The 27,055-nt window shown below is 40.6% G+C and overlaps 1 protein-coding gene across 1 annotated transcript; it reads right to left on the reverse strand.

The window, feature by feature from the left end:
• Positions 1-10,702: 10,702 nt before the first annotated feature.
• On the reverse strand, positions 10,703-23,858 carry NECAP1 (NECAP endocytosis associated 1). The gene is made up of 8 exons (XM_047868111.1): positions 23,745-23,858; positions 17,918-18,018; positions 17,398-17,502; positions 16,395-16,476; positions 15,434-15,542; positions 15,158-15,341; positions 12,709-12,811; positions 10,703-12,414 (listed from the first exon to the last, which is right to left on the reverse strand). Exons 1-8 carry the CDS (start codon positions 23,837-23,839, stop codon positions 12,366-12,368), a joined length of 828 nt encoding a protein of 275 aa, XP_047724067.1. The 5' UTR covers positions 23,840-23,858; the 3' UTR covers positions 10,703-12,365.
• Positions 23,859-27,055: the final 3,197 nt, after the last annotated feature.

Here is a 27,055-nt window from a genome sequence, read left to right on the forward strand (position 1 = left end):
AGGCTCTGTGCTGATAACTCAGAGCCTGGAACCTGCTTTGGATTCTGTGCCTCCCTCTCTCTCTGCCCCTCCCCTGCTCACTCTCTGTCTCTGTCTGTCTCTCAAAAATAAACATTTTTTTTTTAATTTTTTAAAAGTAAAAATAAAAAATAAATAGGGATGCCTGGGTGGCTCAGTTGGTTAAGCATCTGACTTCAGATCATATCTCATGGTTTGTGGGTTCAAGCCCTGCATCGGGCTCTGTGCTGACAGCTCAGAGCCTGGAGCCTGCTTCAGATTCTGTGTCTTCCTCTCTCTCTGTTTCTCTCCTACTCTCTCTCTCGCTCTCTCTCAAAAATAAATAAACATTAAAAAAATTGTTTTAATTTAAATAAATAAAAACCTAAATATGAGACAGGAAACCATAAAATTCCCCACAAAAAAAAACATAGGCAATAATTTCTACATCGGTTATAGAAACCAGCATGCTCAAGGTATTTCTCCTGAGGCAAGGAAAACAAAAGCAAAAATAAACTATTGGGACCACACCAAAATAAAAAACTTCTGCACAATGAAGGAAACAAATCAACAAAATGAAAAGGCCACCTACTGACCCGGAGAAGAAATCTGCAAATGATATATTCCATAAGGGGTTAAAATCCAAAATATATAAAGAACTACAACTCAATACCCTCCCCCCCAAAAAAATCCTATTAAAAATGGGCAGAGGACCTGAATATTTTCTAAAGAAGACATATGTATGTTTTCATCAGAGAAATGCAAATCAACACCACAATGAAATATCACCTCATACCTGTCAGAATGGCTAGAATCAAAAAGACAAGAAATAACATGGGGAGAAAAAGGGAGCCTCGTGCACCATTGGTGGGAATGCAAATTGGTACAGCAACCGTGGAAAACAGTATGGAGGCTGCTCAAAAAAATTAAAATTAGAAATAGTGTATGATCCAGTAATTCCACCACTGGGAAAACAAGAACACTAATTCACCCCCTAAGGGGCACCCCTTATGTTTATTGCAGCATTGTTTACAGTAGCCAAGAAATGGAAGCAACCCAAGTGTCTACCAATAGATAAATGGATAAAGAAGATGTGGGGTGTGTGTGTGTGTGTGTGTGTGTGTGTGTGTGTGTGTATAATGGAATATCCCACAGCTGTAAGGAAGAAAGAGATCTTGCTATTTGTAATATGGATAGCCCTAGAGCATATAATGCTAAGTGAAGTAAGTCAAACAGACAAAGGCAAATACCATATGATTTTATTCACATGTGGAATTTAAGAAAAACAAACAAACAAAGAGACAAAAAATAAAAAGACTCAAATACAGAGAATAAACTGGTGGTAGCCAGAGGGGAGGTTGGTGGGGGGATAAGCAAAATAGATAAAGGGGATTAAAAAGTATGAACTTCCAGCTACAAAAAAAAAAATAAGTCACAGAGATGAAAAGTACAACACAAGGAATACAGTCAACAACATTATAATAACATGGTTTGGAGACACATGGTGACTATACTTCTCGTGCACTGAGTAATATGTACAACTATTGCATCATTACGTGGTATACCTGAAACTAATAAAACACTGTGTGTTAATACTTCAATTAATAAAATAAATTATCTTCTCCAGGACACATTATGATAAAATTGTCTAAAATCAAAAACAAAGAGAGGATTTAAAAAGCAGCAAGAGAAAAAATATCTCTCTCACACAAAGCCATAAGCAGATTTGCCAGTAGAATCCTTGCAAGCCAGGAGAGAATGGGGTGATATATTCGTGTTCAAAGTGCTGAAAGAAAGAAACAGTCAACCAAGAATATTTTACCCACCAAAATTATCATTCAGAAATGAAGGTGAGGGGCGCCTGGGTGGCTCAGTCAGTTGAGTGTCTGACTCTTGATTTTGGCTCAGGTCATGACCCCAGGGTCATGGGATCAAGCCCTGCATCAGGATCCATGCTCAGCTTGGGATTCTCTCTCTCTCTCTCTTTGTCTCTCTCCCCCTCTTCCTCTCTCTCTCTCTCTCTCTCTCTCTCTCTTTGTCTCTCTCTCTCTCTCCCTCTCTCTCCCCCTCTTCCTCTCTCTCTCTCTCTCTCTCCCCCTCTTCCTCTCTCTCTCTCTCTCTCCCTCTGCCCCACTCACACACTCTCCCTCTCTCTAAAATAAATTTTTTTTAAAAGTTTAAAAATGAAGGTGAGAGAAAGACTTTCCCTAAGAAACATAAGTTGAGGGTGCTCATCACTACTAGACTTGCTTTATAATAAATGCTGAAAGGAATTCTTCAAGCTAAAATGAAAAATTGCTCGTTAGTAATATGAAAGTATTCAACACACTGGTAAAGATAAGCCTATAGCTATATTCACTTAATTCTAGCATAAAGGTTAAACACAAAGGCATTAAAAACAGCTATAGCTAGAATAATTAAATAGATATACAATATAACAAGAGGTAAATAGTGACATCAAAAACATAAAAGGGGGAATAAAAGGGTAGAGTTTTTGTATGCAAAGTTAAATTGTTATCAGCATAAAAGACTATTTCATATATGTGTATACACACACATACATACATATATATGGTGCTTTATGGAAGTTTCTGAGCCTACAGTAGAGTCAAAAACATTAAGAGAGGGGCATCAAAGCATACCACTACAGAAAATCATCAATTCACAAAAGAAGGCAGCAAGAGAAGAAGAAAGGAACAAGGGAACTACAAAACAAAAAAACAATTTTAAAAATGGCATTAGTAAATCCTTACCTGTCAATTACTCTAAATGTAAATGGATTGAATTCCCCAATGAGAAGACATAAAGTGACTAGATGGATAAAAAAACCAAGACTCAACTATATATAACCTACAAGACACCCACTTCAGTTTTAACGATACACATAAGTGAAGAGTGAATGGATGGGATAAGATATTCCACACAAGTAGAAACCAAAGGAGAATGGGATGGCGATCCATATACCACAAAACAGACTTGAAGCCAAAAATGATAACAAAAAAATAAAGTCATTAAATAATGTCAACAGGATATAACAACCCCAAATATATATGCACCCAACAGCAAAGCACCTAAATATATTCAGTAAATACTAACAGATTTGAAGGGAGAAATAGATGGTACAGTAATAGCAAGAGACTTCAGTATACCACTTTCAACAACGGATGGATCACCCAGATAGAAAAATCAACAAGAAAATGTTGGACTGCAGCCACTCTTCAGACTAAGGGACCTAACAGACATATACAGAACGTTCCATCCAACACCAGTAGAATACACATTCTTCTCAAGTGCAAACATAACATTCTCCAGAATAGATCGTATGTTAGATCAAAAAAAAGTCTTAGGAAATTTAAAAAGACTGAAATGTTCTCCAACCACAATAGTATGAAACTAGAAATCAGTAATAGAAGAAAACCTAGAAAATCCATAAATATATGAAAATTAACACATTCCTGAATAACCAATACATCAAAGCAGTCAAGCAGGAAATCAAAAAATATCTTGAAACAAAAGTAAAAACACAACATACCAAAACCTATGCAAGGCTACAAAAGTAATTCTAAAAGATAAGTTTCTGGCGGTACATTCTTACATTAAGAAAAAAGAAACATCTCAAATAAATAACCTCACTACACCTCATGAAATTAGAAAAAGAAAAACACACTAAGCCCAGAGTTAGTGCAAAGAATGAAATAACAAGAGTCAAAATGAAAATAAATGAAACAGAGACCAGAAAAACAATAGAAAAGATCAACAAAACTCTGCTGGTGCTTTGAAAAGATAAAATTGCCTTGCCTTTAGCAAGACAGAGAGAAAAAGGAGACTCAAATAAGTACACTACAAAATGAAAGAGGAGACATCACAACTGGTACTACAGAAATACAAAGGATAGTAAGAGACTACTATAAACAACTATATGCCAAGAAACTGGATAACCTAGAAAACTGAAAACATTCCTAGAAACATACAGCCTACCAAGACTAAATCAGTAAATAACAGAAAATATGAACAGACCAATAACAAGTAAGGATTTTTAATCAGAAATCCAAAACCTGCCAACAAAGAAAAGTCCATAACCAGATGATTTTAAAGGAGAATTCGACCAAAAATTCAAGAGGGAAAAACACTCCCAAATTCATTTCATGAAAAAGAAATAAAGAAAACAATCCCATTCACAGTAGCACCAAAAACAACAAAATTGGAATAAATTCAACCAAGAAGGTGAAATTTCTATACCCCAAACACTGCAACTTTGATGAAAAAAAACTGAAAACAAAACATGAAAAGTCATCTTGTGTTCATGGATTGAAAGAATTAATATTGTTAAAATGTCCACATTTTTTTACAACACTCCCAAAAATTAACTCAAAATAGGTTAAAGATTTAAATTTAAGACCTGATATAGTAAACTTCTATAAGAAAACATAGGGAGGAAGTTCCCTGACATTAGTCTTGGCAATGATTTTTTAGATATGATACAAAGAGCACAAGCAACAAAAGCAAAAATCAACGAGTGGAACTGTATCAGACTAAATGGCTTTTGCACAAGAGAAACATTAAAAAAAAAATGAAGACAACCTATGGAATGGGGAAAAATATTCGCAAACCATATATGTGACAAGGAGTTAATACTCAAAATATTTAAGGAACCCCTACAACTCGGTAACAAAAAAACAATCCAATTAAAAATGGGCAGAGGAACTAAATAGACATTTTTCCAAAGAAGACAAAATGGCCAACAGCTCTTTTTTTCTTTCATTTACAAAAGGCTTATTTAGTCACAAGTAGTTGACGGTCTCAACGTGACTCAAGACCACAAAGATACTACTTCTACTTTACTCCCTTCCAAGCCCTAGGGCCCAGCCTGGCAGGAGTGATGCTTGGGGCCCATTCACAAGAAAGATGGTCAGCATCAGTAAACATCAGGGAAATGCAAATCAAAACCACAATCAAATATCACCTCACACCTTGTCATCAAGATGACAAGAGTTAACAAAAGTTGGCAAGGATGTGGAGAAAAGGGAACCCTTGTACACTGTTGATGGAAAGGCAAATTGGTACAGCACTACAGAAAACAGTATGGAGGTCTTTCAAACCATTAAAAACAAAACTACAATATGGTCCAGCAATTCCACTTCTAAATATACATCCAAAAGTAATGAAAATAGGATACTGGAGAGATGGAAGCACTCCAATGTTTCGTGCAACATTACTCAGAAAGATCAAGATATGGAAACACCCTGTGTCCATTTATGATGTGGTGTATATATGTGTGTGCATATGTATATATATGTACACACATACATAAAAAATCTTATTCAGCCATAAGAAAGAAGTAAAACCTGCCATTTGCAACCACATAGATGGACCTTGAGGAACAATGCCAAATGAGATAAGTCAGACGGAGAAAGACAAATATATGTTATCATTTCTCTGTGAAATTGAAAAAACCCAAACTCACAGAAACAAAGAGTAAATTGGTGGTTACCAAGGGCTAGGGCGTAGGAGAGTTGGGGAGATGTGGTTTAAGGGTACAAACCTGCCACCAGTAGATAAGTCCTGGACATCTAATGCATGGCATAGTGATTATAGACAATACTGTATTATAATCTTCAAAGGGGTAAGAGACCAGATCTCAACTGTTCTCACCAGAAAAAAGAAATAATAATTCTGTGATGTAATAGAAGTGCTACCTAACACAATGGTAGTAACCATATTACAATATATAAATGTATCAAATCAATATGTGGCACATGCCTAAACTAATGTCATGTTACATATGTCAATTATATCTCGATAAAAATTTATTTTTTAAAAAAGAAAAGAACTCCCATCATTATGTCCTTACACTTACCATTTTATTGCACATCCTGATAGCCAGAATTAGAATATCCATTAAGCAGCAGTAGTAGTCCCATGTGCCAGGCCATCCTGAGCACTTTAAAATGTTATTGTCGGGGCGCCTGGGTGGCGCAGTCGGTTAAGCGTCCGACTTCAGCCAGGTCACGATCTCGTGGTCTATGAGTTCGAGCCCCGCGTCGGGCTCTGGGCTGATGGCTCAGAGCCTGGAGCCTGTTTCCGATTCTGTCTCCCTCTCTCTCTGCCCCTCCCCCATTCATGCTCTGTCTCTCTCTGTCCCAAAAATAAATGTTGAAAAAAAAAAATTAAAAATAAATAAATAAATAAATAAATAAATAAATAAAAATAAAATGTTGTTGTCACCGTCTCTCAAGGCAAGGGAAATGAAAGCAAAAATGAACTATTGGGACCTCATCAAGATAAAAAGCTTCTGCACTGCAAAGGAAACAATCAACAAAACTAAAAGGCAACCGACAGAATGGGACAAGACATCTGCAAATGGCATATCGGATAAAGGGTTAGTATCCAAAATCTATAAAGAACTCACCAAACTTGCACCCAAAAAACAAGTACTCCAGTGAAGAAATGGGCAACAGACGTGAACAGACATTTTTCCAAAGAAGACATCCAGATGACCAACAGACACATGAAAAGATGCTCAACATCACACATCATCAAGGAAATACAAATCAAAACCACACTGAGATACCGCCTCACACCAGTCAGAGTGGCTAAAATTAACTCAGGAAACAACAGATGTTGGCGAGGATGTGGAGAAACAGGAACCCTCTTGCACTGTTGGTGGGAAGGCAAACTGGTGCAGCCGCTCTGGAAAAGTGTGGAGGTTCTGCAAAAAATTAAAAATAGAACTATCCTATGAACCAGCAATAGCACTACTAAGAAGGTATCCAAAGGATACAGGAGTGCTGATTCATAGGGGCACATGTACCCCAGTGTTTATAGCAGTGCTATCAACAATAGCCAAATTATGGAAAGAGTCCAGATGTTCATCAACTGATGAATGGATAGAGAAGATGTGATTTATATATACAATGGAATACTACTTGGCAATGAGAAAGAATGAAATCTTGCCATTTACAACAACGTGGAAGGAACCAGAGGGCAATATGCTAAGTGAAATAAGTCAGTCAGAGAAAGACAGATACCATGTTTTCACTCGTATGTGGAACTTGAGAAACTTAACAGAAGACCATGGGGGAAGGGAAGGGGAAAAAATAGTTTCAAACAGAGAAGAAGGCAAACCATAAGAGACTCTTAAATACAGAAAACAAACTGAGGGCTGATGGGAGGGGGTGCGGGGGAGAGGGGAAAATGGGTGATGGCATTGAGAAAGGCACTTGTTGAGATGAGCACTGGGTGTGGCATGTGAGCGATGAATCATGGGACTCTACCCCCAAAACCAAGAGCACACTGTATACACTGTATGCTAGCCATTACTTGACAATAAATTGTATTTAAAAAAAAAAACACTAAAAAAATTTTTCAGTAAAAAAATAAAAATAAAAAATATTATTGTGACAATAACTCTAGAAAGTAGGAACTATTATATTCATATCACATAGGAATAAACCAAGGCAAACAAATGTTAAGTAACTTGTCCAAAGTTAAAAAACCAATGGGGCGCCTGGGTGGCTCAGTCGTTTAAGTGTCTGACTCTTGATTTCGGCTCAGGTCATGATTTCATGGTTTGTGGGTTCGAGCCCCACGTTGGGCTCTGTGCTGACAGCTCAAAGCCTGGAGCCCACTTTGGATTCTGTGTCCTTCTCTTTCTGTCCCTCCCCCTGCTCATGCTCTGTCTCTCTCAAAAATAAATAAACATTAAAAAAAAAAAAAAGTAAGTGGCACAGCAAAATTTTGCACTGTGGCAATTTGTTCCCTCCCAAATCCATGGTCATAACCACGACTACACTTTACTAGCCATTAGTCATCTATTCTGATAGGATCAGGGGAAGGGTCATTAAAATTAGTAAGTACATTCCTCATTCAAATATTTATTTAAGTATTAAAGTCTGAAGAAAGTATTATTCTGTACTTCATTTTCTGCCTACCTAAAGAGCTACCTTTCTACATTCTCAACAAATGCATCAAATGCATGGTTAGACTCCATAGATATGTCCCTTGACAGTCTTCATGTATGTCTTTCTTTTTAAACACCTTCCGTCACCAGGATGTATGAGCAGTATTTCCTACAGTTGCTGGAGTTGCTAGAGGGAGCTTGCCCTCTAGTGGCCCCATGCTGATATGCAGCCAGAGGTAGCATTCACAGAAAGTGCTTCAATGACATTCTTTCCTAGTATAGGTTCAGTGGCAGAACACATGTAAGGGAAAAGAAAATATTAAAAAGCAAGTAATCCACAATGGGTCTTAACGCATTATTGTGAGTTTTTTAATGTTTATTTACTTTGAGTGAGAGAGAAAGAGAGAGAGAGAGAGCATGAGGAGGGGCAGAGAGAGAGAGGGAGAGAGAGAATCCCATGCAGGACACGGAGCTCGATCTCACCAACTGTGAGACCATGACCTGAGTCAAAATCAAGAGCTGGACACTCAACCGACTGAGCCCCCCAGGCACCCCCCGCGTTACTGTGTTTTAATTGAGCTCATGACACTGTGCTTAGACTGAGTAGACTGATAAGGCAGAACAGGAGGGCACTGTGGACAATTATGTGACTCCTGGCTCAGATGTAGCCAATTCAACTATACCAGAGCTTTTTCAAAAATACGAACTACCACTCTACTTTGATATCTTTCAAAACGGGACTGAAAATGACAATAATGGCAAAATCTGAAATAAATGCCCCAAACAATCACAAGCCTATACGTAAGTCCCCCAGGGTTAAGGGACCTGAAAATCAAGATAACTCTCATTTTTCCTTTCTTTCTCAAGAGGATATGTGTGTGATTGATGGGGAGCTCTCGAGTAGGAGCTGTTGTTTTTTTCTTCTTTTAAGTAGGCCTCACACCTAGCATCAACATGGGGCTTGAACTCAAAACCCTGAGATGAAATCAAGAGTCGGACGTTTAACCAACTGAGCCACCCCATTGCCCCAAGTGGAAGTTCTATAGTCACATACCGTATGTGTGTGTCATGCACAGTTAAGAGGCAATAACAGAAATGGTGTGTTTTTTTAAGCTACAAGATAACTAAAACATAACCAAAGTGCAATGTCATCTTAAGACAGTGATGGTCATCAAAATGAGACCGTAAATTACCAAGCGTATACGCAGCCGTGCTTTATTTACAATACCATTTTTCTTTTCCCAGGTCACAGGGTTTATGCGCCAAAGTAAAATTTTTCTTCATCACTGCCTTTTTGATTCCCTAATAGTGATGGATTTTGGAGCACATAAATGAGATTTTTCTGCAACTATGACAAGGCATACAAAGAACACTTACGTCATGTAGCTAGGAACAACCCTGAGAATGAGTAAAAGAAGGAAAATACCCAACTTACTGATTTCTAATCCATCTTCACTGAAATCGCCGTTAATTTGACAAGTATTTAATGAGCATCTACTATAACACAAAAGTATAGGGAAGTATGGTTTGTAGATAAAAATGAAGACATGGTCCTTATGTTCAAAGAGCTTAAAAACTAATATTCTAACTAATATTACAAACTAATATTAATTAGCATAATTAATATTACAAAGTAATGTTATTAGAGAATTTCAACAGCAACCTAAACAAAACAAAGGAGATCATTTTTCAGACTGAAAGAATAGGTGACATTTCATGAAGTATTATTCGCGCCAGCTTTACGAAACGGGAAGGATTTCAATAGGCAGGAAGGTATTGTAGGCAGAGGGAATTTTAGCAAGCAGTCAATGCTCAGGGTGCTAATGGCATTTGAAGAATGACTAGTAACCTGGTTTCAGGAGCATATTTTGAGTGAAAGGGAAAACAAGGTTGAGGATGAAATGGTACTTTGGACTTTATGATCTAAGCAAAGGAAAATCATTAAAGACAATGAGTCAGGGAAGAAAGGGCGTGGGCAGGGCTTGATTTAGGAAGGTGATTCCGGTGGCAACAGGGAAGGTGAATTGGAGCTAGAGGAAAAGAAAAGAAAGCTAGAGGCAGGCCAACTGCCTAGAAGGTTATCAGGATGAAGTGGAGTAATACAAGTTCACACTACAACTGTGAAGGCAGATTCTAATGTATAACTGAGGGGGTTGAGCTAAAAACAAAACAAAACAAAAAACAAAAAACAAAAAGATTGTCCACTTTCTTCCCCAAACAAAACCTGAGGTTTATGATACACTTCTATCAGTGACAGTGCCTCACAACCTCAGTAATGATAAGAAAGGCCGTGGGTGGGAAAGACATCTAGGCCCTACTCTAGGAGGTACATCAGAATCTCTACAGAGAGCAGTGTGTTACTTTATTTAAAAAAGCAAGCACACGTATCATTCTGATTCACCTTCTGTGAAAAGTACTGAATGAGAACTCCAAGATCCTTCTGGCTTCCAAAGTCTATAACTCTGTCTTTAGTTCCATGTCTTACAGATCCCCCTCACTGATGCTGATTATAGTTCTGGGACGTGAGTGGTGGCCTCGATCATGAAGATAATCTGAAGCAAAAGAAATGAACTGTACCAGCAAATAAATAATTAATATATACGATCTCTATAAGGAGTGGAGTGCTCTGTGGGTTTAGAACCATGAGTACCGAAGTCTAGCCTGAACTGCTGAATGAAACCCTATTTCTTGAAAAAGAGTAATAGATATAAAATGTCCATTTATTACCTACTGGCCCGTTTATATTGGGTCAGTTGAATTAAAAAGGCACTGAAATAGGCAAATTAAAGATAAAGGAGACACTACCTTTTTCCATATTTTTAATTACCATTATTGCACCAATACAGCATACGCTTTATATACATATATCTTAAATTTCATTTTCAGTTTTTCAGCAATTCAAATACATAATATATTATCATCTTGAGAATACAAAGAACACAACATGGAGGAAGATTGAGAAAATAGTTTCCCAGTAGTCAGTCACTAGTGATTCTATAGACTTTCCACTTAGTGTTTTCTATTGGAATTTTAAAAAGCCCTGCCATGGCTCTGTAAGAATAGAGCTGCCTGGAACAGGAGGCAATGAGAAAAAAATGGACCCAAAGTTAAAAAGAGTCAAGAAGGAAATCCAGGAGAGAGACTATATTTTGAAACTAAACACGAGCCTCCCAAAGTGTACACATCCAAAGAAGTGCTGAAGGAAGAAACGAGATCTTCCCATTTCACCCTCAAAATTGCCCATTAACAAACACAATTGATAGTGCCCATTCATTTGAGAAAGGGAACTGTCTTCACAGCACTGTAAAAGGAATGGTGGGGTAGAGGGAAGGGAAAGTGGTGGGAGAGCAACTTGCTTTTGAGATACCCTCTGTGATGGTTTAGCGAAGCGGTCACTCGGGCAGAACCCAGGACGGCTAGTGCCGTGGACTCTCCAGCTTCCTTCATAAGTGACAATGTATGTAATAGCAGCTTTCTATGAAAGGGCTAGATGCACTGAAAACGAAATGTTCACGCAAGGGGCCAGATACCCAGGCAGCAAGGCAATGTGGGTACTGAAAAAGAGTTACGTGCTTTGCAACCCGTCTGCTCTACAGATCAGGTTAAAAACTCTAAACGCTTCAACTCCAGGTCAAATAATGGGGCAAATGCAAAGTAATGCCGCGCTTCAAATGCAGCCACCAGATGGAGCTGCAAGAAAGTCAATGCTTCTCTACAATATAACTTGGAAAACACAGCCCCTTGAACCTCCTTCATCCAAGAGACACCCACTGATCAAAGATGTCGCACTATTCAACAAATAAAAGAACAGTGGAGGTGCCACCAACAAACCCTCTGAGCACAGGAGGAAACAATGTAAACACACGAGGGTGATGGAGCTGCCCCCCGCCCTGGATGTTCACTGGACAGGATAAGCCTGCAGGAGGGTCTATCTCAGAGACCCAGGAAACAGGTCTTTCTTCACACCTATCCCTGTCAAAACTCTGAATCTGTAAACACTGAGGTTGGCCAGTCCATTTGGAGGGTCGTAGGCTAGTGGGAAAGGAAATGTCAAGGTTTTTGTCTCCCCTGAAATTGCTAAATAGGGCTTCACAAAGAGGCACACAGGGTCATGAGAGGATTCTGAAATAAGTTGAAGAACTGAAAAGAACAACTTTACAGATGTTAGAATTCACTTCTCCCTCAAAGAGACCTGGCCTTTGGGGCCCTGCATAGTCAGCCACAAGTATGAGAAGACCCACCACTCCCCTGCCTTAACAGTGGACAGGAGATGAGAGATTCTTCCTCGGCTGTACGCAAGTAACAACATAGGGGGGTGACGTGATCCAGCTTGAATGCAATGGAGGAGCTATGAAAAAGATTGTCCAGTAATTTTGGTTCTGGGAAGAGAAGGGGTTCCTAACTTCCCTCACAGATTGGTGCCCTCAAGGTCATTTTTTTTTTTCTTCAAGTCTGTCCTTAATGCTATTCAGAACTGGACCCAGTTGGATGGCTGTGGTGCCTGGTTTGGAACAGAGCTGCAAGACAGGAGAACAGAGAGAAAGCCAAAGGAATTAGGACAGCTACTCCATTCTTCACTTAATAGTTTCCAAGAAATCACTGCCCAGAATTTCTGAAACTATACCTCACAGAAATTCTACTCATCAAGGCTTGAAACATCCCAGTCAAACTTCACCCTACAGCTTTCTTATCCCACCATCCCCAGCACTAACTCTACTTCCTTACCTAAACTTCCTGCCTAAGACGTTTCATTGGACGGTAACATTCCCTGTACCCTGATTGACAGTATGCTGGTTTCACTAAGCTCATACCTGGAAGCAGTGCTAAAGTCTCCCCACAAGTCATTGCTTGCAGACACTGGAGCTGGTGCTGGTGCCGGGACAGGAGCAGGAGCATCCAAATCTAAAAGGATATCTGAATACAGGGCAGACGGAAGAAAAAGAAAAGGGGAAGCATAATAAAAATCTTAGAAATAAAACCTTACGCTTACACCAAAATCTATACACAAATGTTCCTTGCAGCTTTATCTGCAAGAGCCAAAAACTGGATATGAGCCAGATGTTCCCCCGTGGGTGACGACGGTTAAACGCGCTATGGTACATCCATACCATGGAATACTACCCAGCAAGAAAGAGAAACAAACTGCTGATGTACACAACTTGGATGAATCTCAAGGGAATTATGCTGAGTGGAAAAAGCCAATCCCCAAAGGTTATGTACTGTATGTTTCCACTTATATAACATTCACGAAGTGACAAAATTATAAAGATGGCAAACAGATTAGTGATCGCCAAGGGTTAGAGGAGGCGTGGGGCAGGACTCGGGGGGAGGTGTGGGTATAAAAGGATGATGTGAGGGATCCTTGCACTGAGGGAGCCGTTCTGTATCCTGACCGTGGTAACAGATCCAGGAACCTAACACGATCAGAGTGCAGAGAACTAAACGCACATATACACACGAATGAGAACACGTGTAGCTGGTGAAATCTACATAAGATCAGTAGACGGTATCAATGTCAATTTCCTGATTAAGCTGTTCCACTTCGGTTTTACAAACAGTTACCATTTAGGGAAAATGGGTAAAGAGGACCCAGGATTTCTTTCTGTTATTTTTTACAACTGCATGTGAACCTACAATCATCTTAAAATAAAAAGCTTCATTCAAAAAAATTAAAAATAAATCTTAGACATTATCCCCCCAGTGCCTTCTGGAGACACTTATGAAAAGAAGTAGGTTACAACCATTTTTATCTCAAAATTCCAGAAAGAAAAAGTTTACTCTTAGTAGTCAATTATATGAATAATCTCAGGAAAATTCCTTTTCACGTTCTAATGTTCTCACTCTTTTATTTTGTTTTAATGTTTATTTTTTGAGAGAGCACACACATACATACGCATGTGAGAGAGGGGAAGGGGCAGACAGAGAGGGCTACAGAGGATCAAGGCAGGCTCTGCACTGACAGCAGAGAGCCTGACACAGGGCTCGAACACACGAACTATGAGATCACAACCTGAGTCGATGTCAAACCCAGGCACCCCTAATATTCTCATTCTTGAAATGGAAAGAACTAGATCTATTCTTTTTTGCCATTAGATGGTACAGAAAAGTGAAAATGTATTCACGAACCCAGATGCTGTCTAACGGTCTCCCAGCTGCCCTAGCGAAGAAACAGGAAAAATGAAAACATCACGTTTACTTAGTGGCTGCTCTGCGCCACAGACAGTGCTAGGTGGCGTCAGGCCACCTCACCTTCACAATCTGGGTGTAGTTTTAAGTCTCCATTATGTAGATAAGGACATTAAGACAAAAAAAGGAAATAATATCACCAAGTACACTCAGATATAAAATAGCAGAGCTCAGGGCGCCTGGGTGGCTCAGTCGGTTGAGCGTCTGACTTCAGCTCCGGTCATGATCTCGCGGTCCGTGGGTTCGAGCCCCACGTCGGGCTCTGTGTCAGTCCAGAGCCTGGAGCCTGCTTTGGATTCTATGCCTCCCTCTCTCTCTGCCCCTCCCCCACGCAGGCTCTGTCTCTATCAAAAAATGAATAAACGTTAAAAAAAATTAAAAAAAAAAAAAAAAAAAAAAGCAGAGCTCTCACCAAAATCTGAGTGCATCTGACTCTCAGGCCTACTAGCATCTAACCAAGGTACAATGAAGGAAATAGTCTTTTTCTTAATAACCACTCATTTTCTTTTTTTGGGCGGGCGGGACAATCTCAAGCAGGTTCCACACCCAGCTTGAAGCCTGATGCGGGGCTCAATCTCACAACTGTGAGATCAAGAGCTGAGCTGAAATGAAGAGTCAGATGCTTAATCAACAGAGCCACCCAGGTGCCCCAATATCCACTCATTTTCTGACAAAAAACCTACCAAATACCATGACTCTCGGTTCAATAGAAAAGCTTAAATTCCTTGCTAAAGGCTGTCAGAATCACCTTTCGGTACCAAGTGTCATTTAATAGCAAAAACATCAATACTCCCCTTGGCAAACAGGGGTACGGTACCCAACTGAAACTTAAGATATGATGATTTCTTGATGTGTAAGTGATGAATCACTAAATTCTACCCCTGAAATCATCATTACACCACATGTTAAACTTGGATTTAAATAAAATTTAAAATTTTTAAAAAAAAGAAAGAAAAGATAAGATGATTTCTCAAAGTTAAAAGTAACAGAGACGGAGCGCCTGGCTGGCTCAGAGGGTGCAATGTGCAACTTTTGTTCTCAGGGTCTTGAGTTCAAAGTAACAGAGAGATTTACCTGCATCACTACCTCCATGGTTAGATTTTGGAATGGGTGGTGGAGTGACATGATTGCTGATGGCAACTGAGGAGGATGGTGGGGGGATGGTGACTTTGCCTCCAGGTGGGGGCGGGAGCAGGCTCAGGCCCCCAGTTCCCGCAGCCTTGGGCTTGGAAGCACCACCTTTCTTAGTTGTAATGTTCTATAAAAAAGAAAACAGAGAAGAAAGAGAAAGAAAAAGTCACAAGCTTATTATGGAAATTCAGGGAGTGGGAGGAAAGAAACCATACTCACCCCAATACTCAACTTGATGGTCTGTCCTTCCTTGAAGCCCAGATCCAACTTGGGACGAGTGTCCATTTCCTGAGATTCTCTGGAAATCTCAGATTCCTGCTTTACCCACCTTCAGTAAAAGAGTAAATTAGCTCAATTTGGGACTACCTGAAAGCAGAGCTGACACACAAATTTGAGTGTAACTGGCTTATGTGAAACAGGACTCCAGAAGGCAGAGTGAAGGAACATGAAAAGTGAGGAAGGAAAAGAAGAAAAGCCAAAACAGGGCAACAGGGTTCAATATCACCGAGGAGCCATTCAGAATGCATATTTAACTTGTCCCTCCAAAGGAGGGCATTTGGCCGCCAATTTCCACTCGCCACGGGTGAGGGCTGCCCCTGAGGGGACGTTAATTCCTCCGTCCTTCCGGGCTGCATCCCTGTGCCAACTGAGTGCACTTCCACAATTTCAGAGTTCTGAGGCAGAAAAGCAGACTTATGCCTGCCCTTGAAGTAGGAAGCAACAGTGCATGGCGCTGTCCACCACAGCTGTGGCAAAACTGAAGCAATGTCGTTGCAGAAGACATACAACACGTCAGCTACACAAAGCAACAAAACTGGCATGTAACTCCTCCTCTCTCACATACAGTCCTGCTGTGACTATATGCCTCCCTCGGCCACTTAAGAGAGCAAATGTCAATTCCTCCAGAGGCATAAGCAAATGCATCATCTCAAAACCGTACAAAGGACCAAAAACATATCCTGGGCTATAAGGAAAGGACAGAAGAGACACAAAGACGATGTAAGGAAACAGTGAATGGGAAGATTCAAATTCGTAACAAACTAGTTTATCAAATACAGAAACCAGCAGGTAAAAGAGGTAGTATCCATTCAACTGAGGAGGAGCATTTCCAAAACCCTTTAGCTTGGTTCAGGGTTAACTTAGCCAAGGTTTAACTCGGTTAAGGACAAGAATCACTCACTTGAAATGATCTTGCAAGGAGACATTAAAGTCAAAGGCATCACCCCGATCTGTGAAGCCAATGCCAATGAAAGCACTACGCCCTGTGAAAAAGACAGGAATACTCAGAACAGGAAGTGTCCCTCAGGGAAAATTCCACCCAATGAAAATTAACAGTTACCTTAACTAGATAAAGTCTGTGAATGTGAAACATTTCTCACAGCCCAGGGGTCCACACCCTACATATTGCCCAAGAGACAAATGCTGCCATACTTGTTTTTGTCAATAATGGGGCGCCTGGGTGTCTCAGTCGGTTGGGCGGCCGACTTCGGCTCGGGTCATGATCTCGCGGTCCATGAGTTCGAGCCCCGCATAGGGCTCTGTGCTGACCGCTCAGAGCCTAGAGCCTGTTTGGGATTCTGTGTCTCCCTCTCTCTCTAACCCTACCCTGTTCATGCTCGCTCTCTCTCTGTCTCAAAAATAAATAAACGTTAAAAAAAAAAAAAAATTTTTTTTTAAATAATATTTTACTGGAACACAGCTATTCCCATTTGTTTACATATTATCTATAGCTGCTTTCATACTACAACAGCAGAACTGAGTAGCTACAATAGAGACCATTTGGCCTGCAATCTAAAATATTCATCATCTGTCTTTCCAGAAAGTTTGCCCACCTCTGATATAGACTATGGAGAAAAGATAGAAAATGCCCTAGACATAGATGATTTAAGACAGTCCCACCAAAACCCACCACAAACAACGAATGAGTGGGCAATACGTATGAATTCTTTGGTTGGATAGACATTTATTTATATCCACCTATTAATTATCATTTCTTGAACTTGTTTTTATTTATTACAAACAACATGTTAATCCTTGTCCTTTAGCAACCATAGTTAACTGTGGAGCAAGGGGTGGAAAAATTTAGTAAACTGAAGTTAAGATAAATGCAACTGAGACGCACTTTATTGAAAGGCATTACCTATTTTCCTAACCTCACCCATTCAAAATCCCAGATCCCTTACCAGTACCATCCTGGATCCGGATTACAAAGTAGCGGCTGGAATCTGTCACTGTCTCCACAGCAATACCAGGATATTGTTCTACTGGTGCCTGAGCAAAGAGCTCCCCTAACAGGTAAGAAAAGGACTTCCTTGAGCTAAAGAAGCAAAAATCTAAAACTCTAACAAATATTTCCATTCCAGTCTCCAACTTAAATGTATTTATAAAAGTTCACCAAAAATGGGGTGCCTGGGTGGCTGAGTCGGTTAAGCATCTGACTCTTGATTTCGACTCAGGTCATGATCTCATGGTGTGTGGGTTCAAGCCACGTGTTGGGCTCTGCGCTGAAAACTCAGAGCCTGCTGGAGATTCTCTCTCTCTCCTCTCTCTGTGCCCCTCCCCTGCTCACTCTCTCACTCTCAAAATACATAAATAAACATTAAAAAAAAAAAAAAAGAAGAAGAAGAAAAAAAGAAAAAGGAAAAGAAAAGGCACACCAAACTAATACCCTTAATATGTTAGAAGGTCACCAGCACAGATTACCTGAAACTTTATCCTCAAGCTTGATATAAGCAATCTTCCCTTTTGAAGTGATTCGGAGGCGGCCAGTCCAATCAGGCTGGTCTAATTTCCAGTCAGATGCCCTAGGACAGGAAAATAGGAAGCCTCAAGTCTATGGCTTTTATTACGAAAAACCTACACAGAATCATTTGCCGTATTTCTATTTCCCTTCTTGCTTATTCTACCTATTAAATAATTAACAAGAATAACTCATGATCCCTGCTGCCCAGATGCCTCATATGACATATAATCCAAAGCAAACAAAAGACAGTGTTACTCCTTAAGAATTCTGGAGTCTAATAAGCATCAATAAAAACATGTAAAAGTACAAATACAAGCAATTAAAACTAACTGTCATAATGGTACTATACTGCCACAATGCAGATGATATTTTATATAATAGTGTTTTACTGATCAAGTAATAACAGAGTCTACTGAATGAACTATACTGGGTAACAGAAGGCTTCCCAAATCCCTAAATGTATTACCATCTTTCACTGAATTCAACCAATACTTACAGAATGCATATTAAGTCACAGGCACTGTTCTAGGTGAATGAACAAAACAAAGACTCCTACCCTCGTGAGGTTTATATTCTAATAGAAAATAGACAATAAAAAATAAGCATAACAAGTAAAATAATTAGTATCTCAGAAAATGGTAAGTGCTAAAGCAGAAAGAAAATGAAGAAGCAGAAAAGGGAAATCGGGAGGGTAGTGGGAGAGTAAACAGGTTGCAGCATTCAAGAGGGTAGTCAGGGGAGGCCTTATTAACAAGGTGAAATGAAGGGCACCTTGGTGGCTCAGTTGGTTGAGCGTCTGACTTCAGTTCAGGTCACGATCTCACAGCTCCTGAGTTCGAGCCCCGTGTCGGGCTCTGTGCTGACACCTCAGAGCCTGGAGCTGCTTCAGATTCTGTGTCTCCCTCTCTCTCTGCCCCGAACCCACTTGCATTCTGTCTCTGTCTCTCTCCAAAATAAATAAACATTAAAAAAAAAAAAATTTTTTTTAAACAAGGTGACATGTGGGCAAAAATGTGAAGGAAGCAAGAGAGTTACTCATGCAGATATTGGGGGGAGGGGGGGAGGAGCTCCAGGTTTGAAACAATTAGTGCAAAGGTGCTAAGGTGCGAGTGTACCTGGAATGCTTGCCCTCAAAAAGAAAGCCACTACAGCTGGAATAAAGTAAGAGATGAGGTGGGGGTGAGGTAACAGAGGGGCAAATTTTATAGGCCTTGTACGAACTTTAGCTTTTACTGAGTGAAAAAGGAGCCAGTACCAGTTTTAAGCAGAGGTGAAACATGATCTTCCTTTGACTTTAAAAGGATCACCTTGTCTGTTGTACATAGAAGCAATGTAAATACTGAAGCAGGGGGATTATAGTTAAGAGACTACCACCGCAATCCAGGAGTCATGACGGTGACTAGGAAGGGACAGGAGCAGAAGCGGCTAGATTCTAGATACATTTAAAGCCAAGAAACGGGGTTTTCTAAAGGACTGAATGTGAGGTAGGAGGAGTCAAGGATGACTGAAGTTTTTCGCCTGAGCAAAGGAGCTGCCAATAACTGAGACAGAAAGGCTATAGGTAGAGCATGTCTAAGAAGCTCAGGAGTTCAGTTTTGAATATGTTGAGTTGGAGACGTCGTCAAATTGATTTCTCAAGTGAAGATACAGAGAAGGCATTTGAATATGAGTCAGGAGTTCAGGAAAAACATGTGGGCTAGAGATACAGATGTCTGTGGAAACATTACAAAACACTGAATACTTATAATCTGTGTGATACATGAATTTGAAGGAAATCTAAGACATTATTTAAATATGACCAATTTTACAAAGCTCTGAATTTGTGAGTTTGTTTTTGTCAGCGTGTGGAAAAGAGAGGGCAAAGTAAAAGTTATTAAGCAACTCATCATGGGGCACCTGGCTGGCTCAATCTCTAGAGCATGTGACTTTTGATCTCGAGGTTGTGAGTTCAAGCCCCGTGTTGGGTACAGAGATTACATAAAAATAAAATCTCAGGGCACCTTGGTGGCTCAGTCAGTTGAGCACCAGGCTCTAAATTTCAGCTGCGTTTGTGATCTCGCGGTCACAAGATCGAACCCCGCATGGGGTTCCACACTGAGGGCAGAGCCTGCTTGGGATTCTCTCTCTCCCTCTGCCTCTATCCTGTGCTCTCTCTCTCTTTTTGTCTCTCAAAAAGAATAAAAATTAAAAAAAAATAAAATCTTTGGGGCACCTGGGTGGCTCAGTCAGTTAAGCGTCTGACTTCAGCTCAGGTCATGATCTCACGTTCCGTGAGTTCGAGCCCCGCGTCAGGCTCTGGGCTGATGGCTCAGAGCCTGGAGCCTGCTTCCAATTCTGTCTCCCTCTCTCTCTGACTCTCCCCCATTCATGCTCTGTCTCTCTCTGTCTCAAAAATAAATAAACTTAAAAAAATAATAATTTAAAAATAAATAAATAAAATCTTTAAATAAAAAACCTCATCCCTCAGAAACCTGAAGACTAATACTTGCAAGGCAGAAAGGTAACAATAAAATATATCTAAACAAGAAGCAAAGGTGGAAAGGAAAAAAAAAATGAAAATTAGCACAGGTTTTGAACAGGATTTATAAATCCTTGTCATGCCCTCATCTCTTAATGCGGTGCCTCAAGTACTTGAATCTGATCCACACTATAATGCTCTAAAGGTCCCTGAGTTTTAATTTTTTTTAAGGAGTCATTACTTATTCTACCATCACACCATGAGCTAAACACTGTGTACTGAATATATCAGGAACAAGCCTACTAGATGTGTTTCCTGGGACAGGTTCCTTGGCTTATTTATCTTGCATGTCCAGTGGCCAATATTTAACAAATCCTCAGTAAGTGAATGGATATCCCCAGCAGCAATTTCCCTCAGCCCTGAGCCTTCGTTCCTTTCCCATTCCCAAGACCTAGTCCGAGGAACTCTTGGTTTCACTGGTCTTCTGAACTGACTTCACAAATTTTCACTGACGTCAGTAATAAACCCTTACAGCAACCATCTGGAATAGGCATGGAAAGCCTACCATCTCTGTCCGTCTCAATGAAGAATAGTAACACAGGAAGTAATGCCTAACTTCGAAGTCCAGCATTCTTCTCATTACATTAAAACAGACTATTGAGTTTACTAATGATTTAGCTGAGGGGAAGGGCAGTGATGAATATGACAACAGTTTCATAGGTTGGGAAACCATTTTCTAATCATTTCTAACATTCTCATCGATCTAAATTGTCAGAGAAAGTCTGGGAAGCAACAGCTTACACTACGTGAATCAAAGTCATTCATTCCCTCAATCTTACTAATCACTCAAAGTATTCCTCCTGCTTCCTAAAAATCCCAGTTTTTCCTTTAAAGGCAGCCTAAAGAATAAGTCATGCTCATAATGTAAAACGGGTTCTGTAAACAAGATTAGGCAGACAAAAAGGCATAAAAGTAACATTTATCAAGTACTTATTACGTGCCAAGCATTATGCCTATTCCTATGAAAATTAAGTGAAAGGATACTGCAAGGTAAGTAGTAGTATATCCATTTTTACAAACGAGGAAACTACAGTTCAAGAGAGGTGTGGGGCGCCTGGGTGGCTCAGTCAGTTGAGCGTCCGACTTCGGCTCAGGTCACGACCTCATGGTTTGTGAGTTCGAGCCCCGCGTCAGGCTCTGCACTGACAGCTCAGAGCCTGGAGCCTGCTTCAGATTCTGTGTCTCCCTCTCTCTCTGCCCCTAACCCACTCGCATTCCATCTCTGTCTCTCTCAAAAATAAATAAACATTAAAAAAATTAAAAAATAAAAAAAAATTAAAAAGAGTTAGGTGTCTTGCCAAGAGTAACCCAGCAAATAAATGGGAATCTCGATGCACACTTAGTTCAGCTCTCTTCACTCACTATACTAAGAGTGGCTAATGATAAAATGCCTCTTGAGGATAAGAAATGTCAATAACAAGCATAGAAAACACAGACAACAAGAAATAGAGGAAAATTAAGAAATTGTTTTGATGGCTCAGTGCAGTTAACTGACATGCAGATAAAAGGCTGTGGATAAACTAGAAAGTGAAAGTTGAGAATGCAGGTGGGTGAGAGGAGGAAGGTCGTTGAAAAAGCTTAAAGTAGAAGAAAGAGAAGAAAACCCCACTGTATGATGTATCATACCCTTTCGGAAGTCTTAACTACTGAACAGTTCAATCACTGCTAATTTATGTGATGAAGTGGAATCTACTAATTTCTCCCACGTTTACAGAGTGCCAACTATGTGCAGGACCCTGTACTAGACCCTGGTACTATAAACTTAGAAAAGACCTCAAGTTGTTCACAGCTAGCCTGGAGAAACAGCAGACGGAACAATCAATTACAATACAGAAGGAAGAGCACTAGGACAGAGATCAGCAGTGGCGCTACGGAGGCCCGCACAGAGCACACCTAAGCCAGAATGGCAGGGTCACTCCTTCGGGAAGCCCAAAGCAGCAGATGTCCCTGCTGACTCACACACCACTACCAGTAACTACCATCGAAAAGCACGTAGATTCCTATTCGTGGTCGATTTGGGGCCTGACTGAAAAACTGGAATTAGGACCACCTCCGCCAAAACGTGCAACCCACAGTGTCTAGTGCACAGGTCAGCAAGCACGAAGAGAGTGATCCATGATGAATGAAACCCCAGTAAGGAGGCAAGCTAATGGCCCCAGGAGGAGGACAAGAGCCAAAGCAATGATAAATGCCAAGAGGAAAATCATGATGGTGAGGTGGACGAGAGAGGGGTAAGAACAGTGCCTTGTATTTAATATGCTGCTTTCCTGTCTCCTAAATTTTTTCACATTTCTTATATTATGTCACGTAACCCTCCCAAAAACTTCTCTGAGGTACAGAACCAGAGCAGGTTTTCTGATCACTTTTTTTTTTTCTATTTTACAGATGAAAAAACTGAGGCTTGCAGAGATTAAGCGATTTGTCCCAAATCATACAGCTGTTAAACTGTCAGGGTTCATACCCGTATTTTTGAATATGTAACCCGGTTAACGTGTTAACTCCTTCCACTACATGACTTCATGACTGCCTAGAGCATCCTCAGAACCTCACCGACACGCGATCACAAGGTGGTTGGTTAGCCCTACAGAGAAAATGCTGCATTAACTTTGGAGAGAAAGGCTATGAGAGAGATTAAGAAGAGAGGAAAGGAAAATAGAAAATACCATGTAATCATCAAGAAAATGTACTGGAAAAAAAAAAAAACAGAACGGACAACCACTGGAAAACGTACCATCATAACCTTTGCCCACTAGCAAAAGAAGTGAAAGGAAAACCAAACGGCGGATCATGCTTGGTGGCAAGACTGGCACAAAAGATTAAATCGTATCACCTAGAGAGCGGCCGACACGATGATTACCCACCATTATGCACGGGGTACTGGAAATGTTTATGAGAGACAGGGAGGTCAGGAGGGGGTACGACGAGGAGGAGAAACCGAAGGACGCAAGAAAGAATGAACCAAAGGTGACAGGCGATGGAGCAGGCACGACGGGATGGGTATGATGGGGAGCAGATGGGTAACCCAGAGGGGCCCAAGGGAGGAGGGGTGGGAAGACGCAGATGGTAAATTTTTTTAAGCGGCGGAAACCAGGCTGGCATGCCACAGTGGGAAAAGAACAGGAGGACGGGGCGAGAACAACCCTGGTGGGGAGGCTAGCAAAGTGACAACTCAGAGGTGGCAGTGGCGGGGACTCGCTGCGTGCCACCTGAGGAGGACACTGTCATCCCCGACCCGGTATGCGTGTACTGCAGAGCCTCGGGGCTAGTACCTGTAACCGCGGTTGGAGGCCCGGGGAGGGATCCGGTAGACGCTAACGTCGGGCTTCACACACAGAACAGACTCGTACTCCAACTCCGCCGCCATCTTGGCTCTGCACTCCGCGCCACCGGGGGCGGGGCGAAGGAACGGGGGCGGGCGTAGGGGGGGTGGGAAGTTGGGCCAGGCGCAACTTCCGCTGACGCCACTTCCGCGCGAGTTTAGTTTGGTTCCTGAGATTAACCTCCGGTGGTGCGGGTTGGGGAAGCCATATTGAAAGCTGGAAACCGTGAAGCTGCGCAGTTCGCCATCTTGGGTAATGGCAAAACTTCCTTTCCAGGGCGCGGCGATTCGCGTTATGGAAATCTCCGTTTCGGAAAGGTGGTTGGGGTAATCGCCATCTTGCGGCTGGCAGGTGCCCGCAGTGCTTAGGAAGGAGGCGGACTGTGTTGGAATCTGGAGGATTTTTTTTCTGACAGAAGTCACTATTTAGCCATAGTTTCCTGGCAAAAAAGGGGTATCTGCCCGTCGGTAATCTCAAACTGGGTACCTATGGTAAATGTATGACCCAGTCGTAGACGTGGTGGATTTTAATCCTCCAGCGTCTCAACGTTTAAAATGCCCAGCCTGATGAGTTGCCTGATAGCACCTTTTAATCTCGGATTAAAAGCACTTGTTGAAATAGTTTGCCGCACTTCCGATGTGCATTCTGGTTATCTTTCTGGAAAATGTGAACCTCTTAAACTCTTAAATGGGACCCTCAATTCCTGACAAATTCGCGAAGAATGATGAACTGTTATTTAATGCCCGCTATTTGCTCCCAGTCCTATAATGATAAATCCAACTGAATTCTTTCCATAAATATGTTTCTTGTACACTCCACAGGTAAACTTGCCTCAACACGATCGCTTAGAAACTGTTTAAAGTGGATGGCAAATGTCAAAACCAAGATACGAACTCAACTGTGACTACAATACAAGAGTGGTCTTAACCACTTCGTTATATTGACTGGTTGAAAATGGGTCCTTAATTGTCTACGTAGCTAAGGGATAATCTTAAAATTCAAAAAGCCTTATGATGTATCCCTGTCAAGGATGTGGGAAATCAGCTACTGTCAAATACTGGTACCAAGAATGAAGTGAAATTTAGCAGAATTGATCAAAATATTGTAAATAACATTCAATTTAGTAAATCCACTAATACTTATTTTAGAGACATTCTTACATGTGCAGAAAAGTAGGGACAATGTTTATTACAGCATTGTTTGTAATAGTGAAAACTACAAAACAACATGAACGTCTATCAATAGAAAAAATATATATTTAAAACATATATAACATAAAAATTTTTAAAAATATGTCTTGATATTAGAACCATAGGAAAATATTTAAGATAAAAAAACAGACAAAAAGAAAAACAGCAAACTTTCACTTAAAATTTCAGTAATCCTCAACTATTTCTCATTCCGGAATTCTGTTCTTCGTATTCTTCAAACACTTACTTGTGCTTAAACCTACTATCTTGAACACTTTCCCCCCGGCCTGTCAATTTGGCACACTGATACATTCACATATCTGCTCAAATATTACCTCCTTTGTGACTTCACCAATTATCATATTTTTTTATTCTAATTCCAGTGTAGTTAACATGCAGTGTCGTATTAGTTTCACGTGTACATTATAATGAGCCAACGGTTCCATATATTACTCACTGCTCATCAAGATAAGTGTGCCCTTGGGGCGCCTGGGTGGCTCAGTCAGTTGAGCGTCCGGCTTCAGCTCAGGTCACGATCTCGCGGTCCGTGAGTTCGAGCCCCGCGTCAGGCTCTGTGCTGACAGCTCAGAGCCTGGAGCCTGCTTCAGATTCTGTGTATCCCTCTCTCTCTCTCTGTCCCTCCCCTGCTCGTGCTCTGTCTCTCTCTCAAAAATAAAAAAATAAGTAGTAAAAATATTTCCCAACTAATTTTTATGAGACAATCATTTGCCTTGATGCTGAAACCGAAGATATTATAAGAAAACTGTAGACCAATATTTCCTCATAAGCAATAATTCTTACCAAAATGCTAACAAATCAAATCCAACCATGTGTAAAAAAAGAGAATGCATCATGACCAACTGGGATTTACTCCAAAGAATTTAAGGTTCTGTTATAGAGAAAAAGCACATAGTCAACCCAACAGAAGCAGAAAAAAGAATATGAAAAACTTCAGTACTCAAAAACTCTTACCAAACTAGGAATAGAAAGAGAATTCCTCAGTGTGATAAAGGACATCTATAAAAACCTTACAACTAACATCATGCTTACTGATGAAATATTGAATGCTTTTCTGCTAAGATCAAGAACGAGTGAAGAACGAGGCAAGTTTATGCCCTCACCACTTCTGTTAATTATCATCCTAAAGGTCCTCGTCATTACAATAGGGTAAGAAAAAGAAATACAAGTATACACATTGGAAAGAAAGAAAGAAAACTGCTCTGACTCGGGGATGGGGGTGGGGGTGGGGAGGGGGGCACCTGGATGGCTCAGTTGGTTAAGTGCCCAGTTGATGGGATAGAGCCCTGCATCGGGCTCCGTGCTGACAGCACAGAGCCTGGAGCCTGCTTCCAATTCTGTGTCTCCCTCTCTCTCTGCCCCTTCCCTGCTCATGCACTCCCTCTTGGCCCACGCGCGCTCTCTCTGTCTCTCTCAAAATAAATAAACATTTCTAAAATATTTTTTTCAGTTAAACATACATTTATCACATCACCCATCATTCCACTCCAAAATATTTACCCCAGAGAAATTAAAACATAGATCCACAGTCGAGCGCCTGGGTGGCTCAGTGGGTGGGGTGTCTGACTTCAGCTCAGGTCATGATCTCACAGTCTGTGTGTTCCAGCCCCACATCAGGACCTGGAACCTGCTTCTGATTCTGTGTGTGTGTCTCTCAGTGCCCCTCCCCTATTCACACTCTGTTTCTCTGTCTCTCAAAAATGAATAAATGTAAAAAAAAAAAAAAATTTTTTTTAAAAACTAAAAACAAAACGTAGATCCCCAGAAAGGAAAATGTTCATAGCAGCTTTGTTTAAAATAGCCAAAAACTGAAAAAAAATACCAAATGTCCATCAATAGGAAAATGGATAAACAAATTGTGGTGTATCCATATAATGAAATACTGTCATATGGATATTCAACAGTATTAGGAAGGATAGCAATAAATAGCCTCAAACTAAACTCAGTAATAGCAATAAAAAGATTTGAAGTACTAATACCCATAATGACATAGATCGATCTCGAAAATATTATACCAAACAAAAAAGCCAGCCCCATACATATCATATGACT

This window comes from Prionailurus viverrinus, chromosome B4 (assembly GCF_022837055.1).
Source record: "Prionailurus viverrinus isolate Anna chromosome B4, UM_Priviv_1.0, whole genome shotgun sequence".
Taxonomy (NCBI): domain Eukaryota; kingdom Metazoa; phylum Chordata; class Mammalia; order Carnivora; family Felidae; genus Prionailurus; species Prionailurus viverrinus.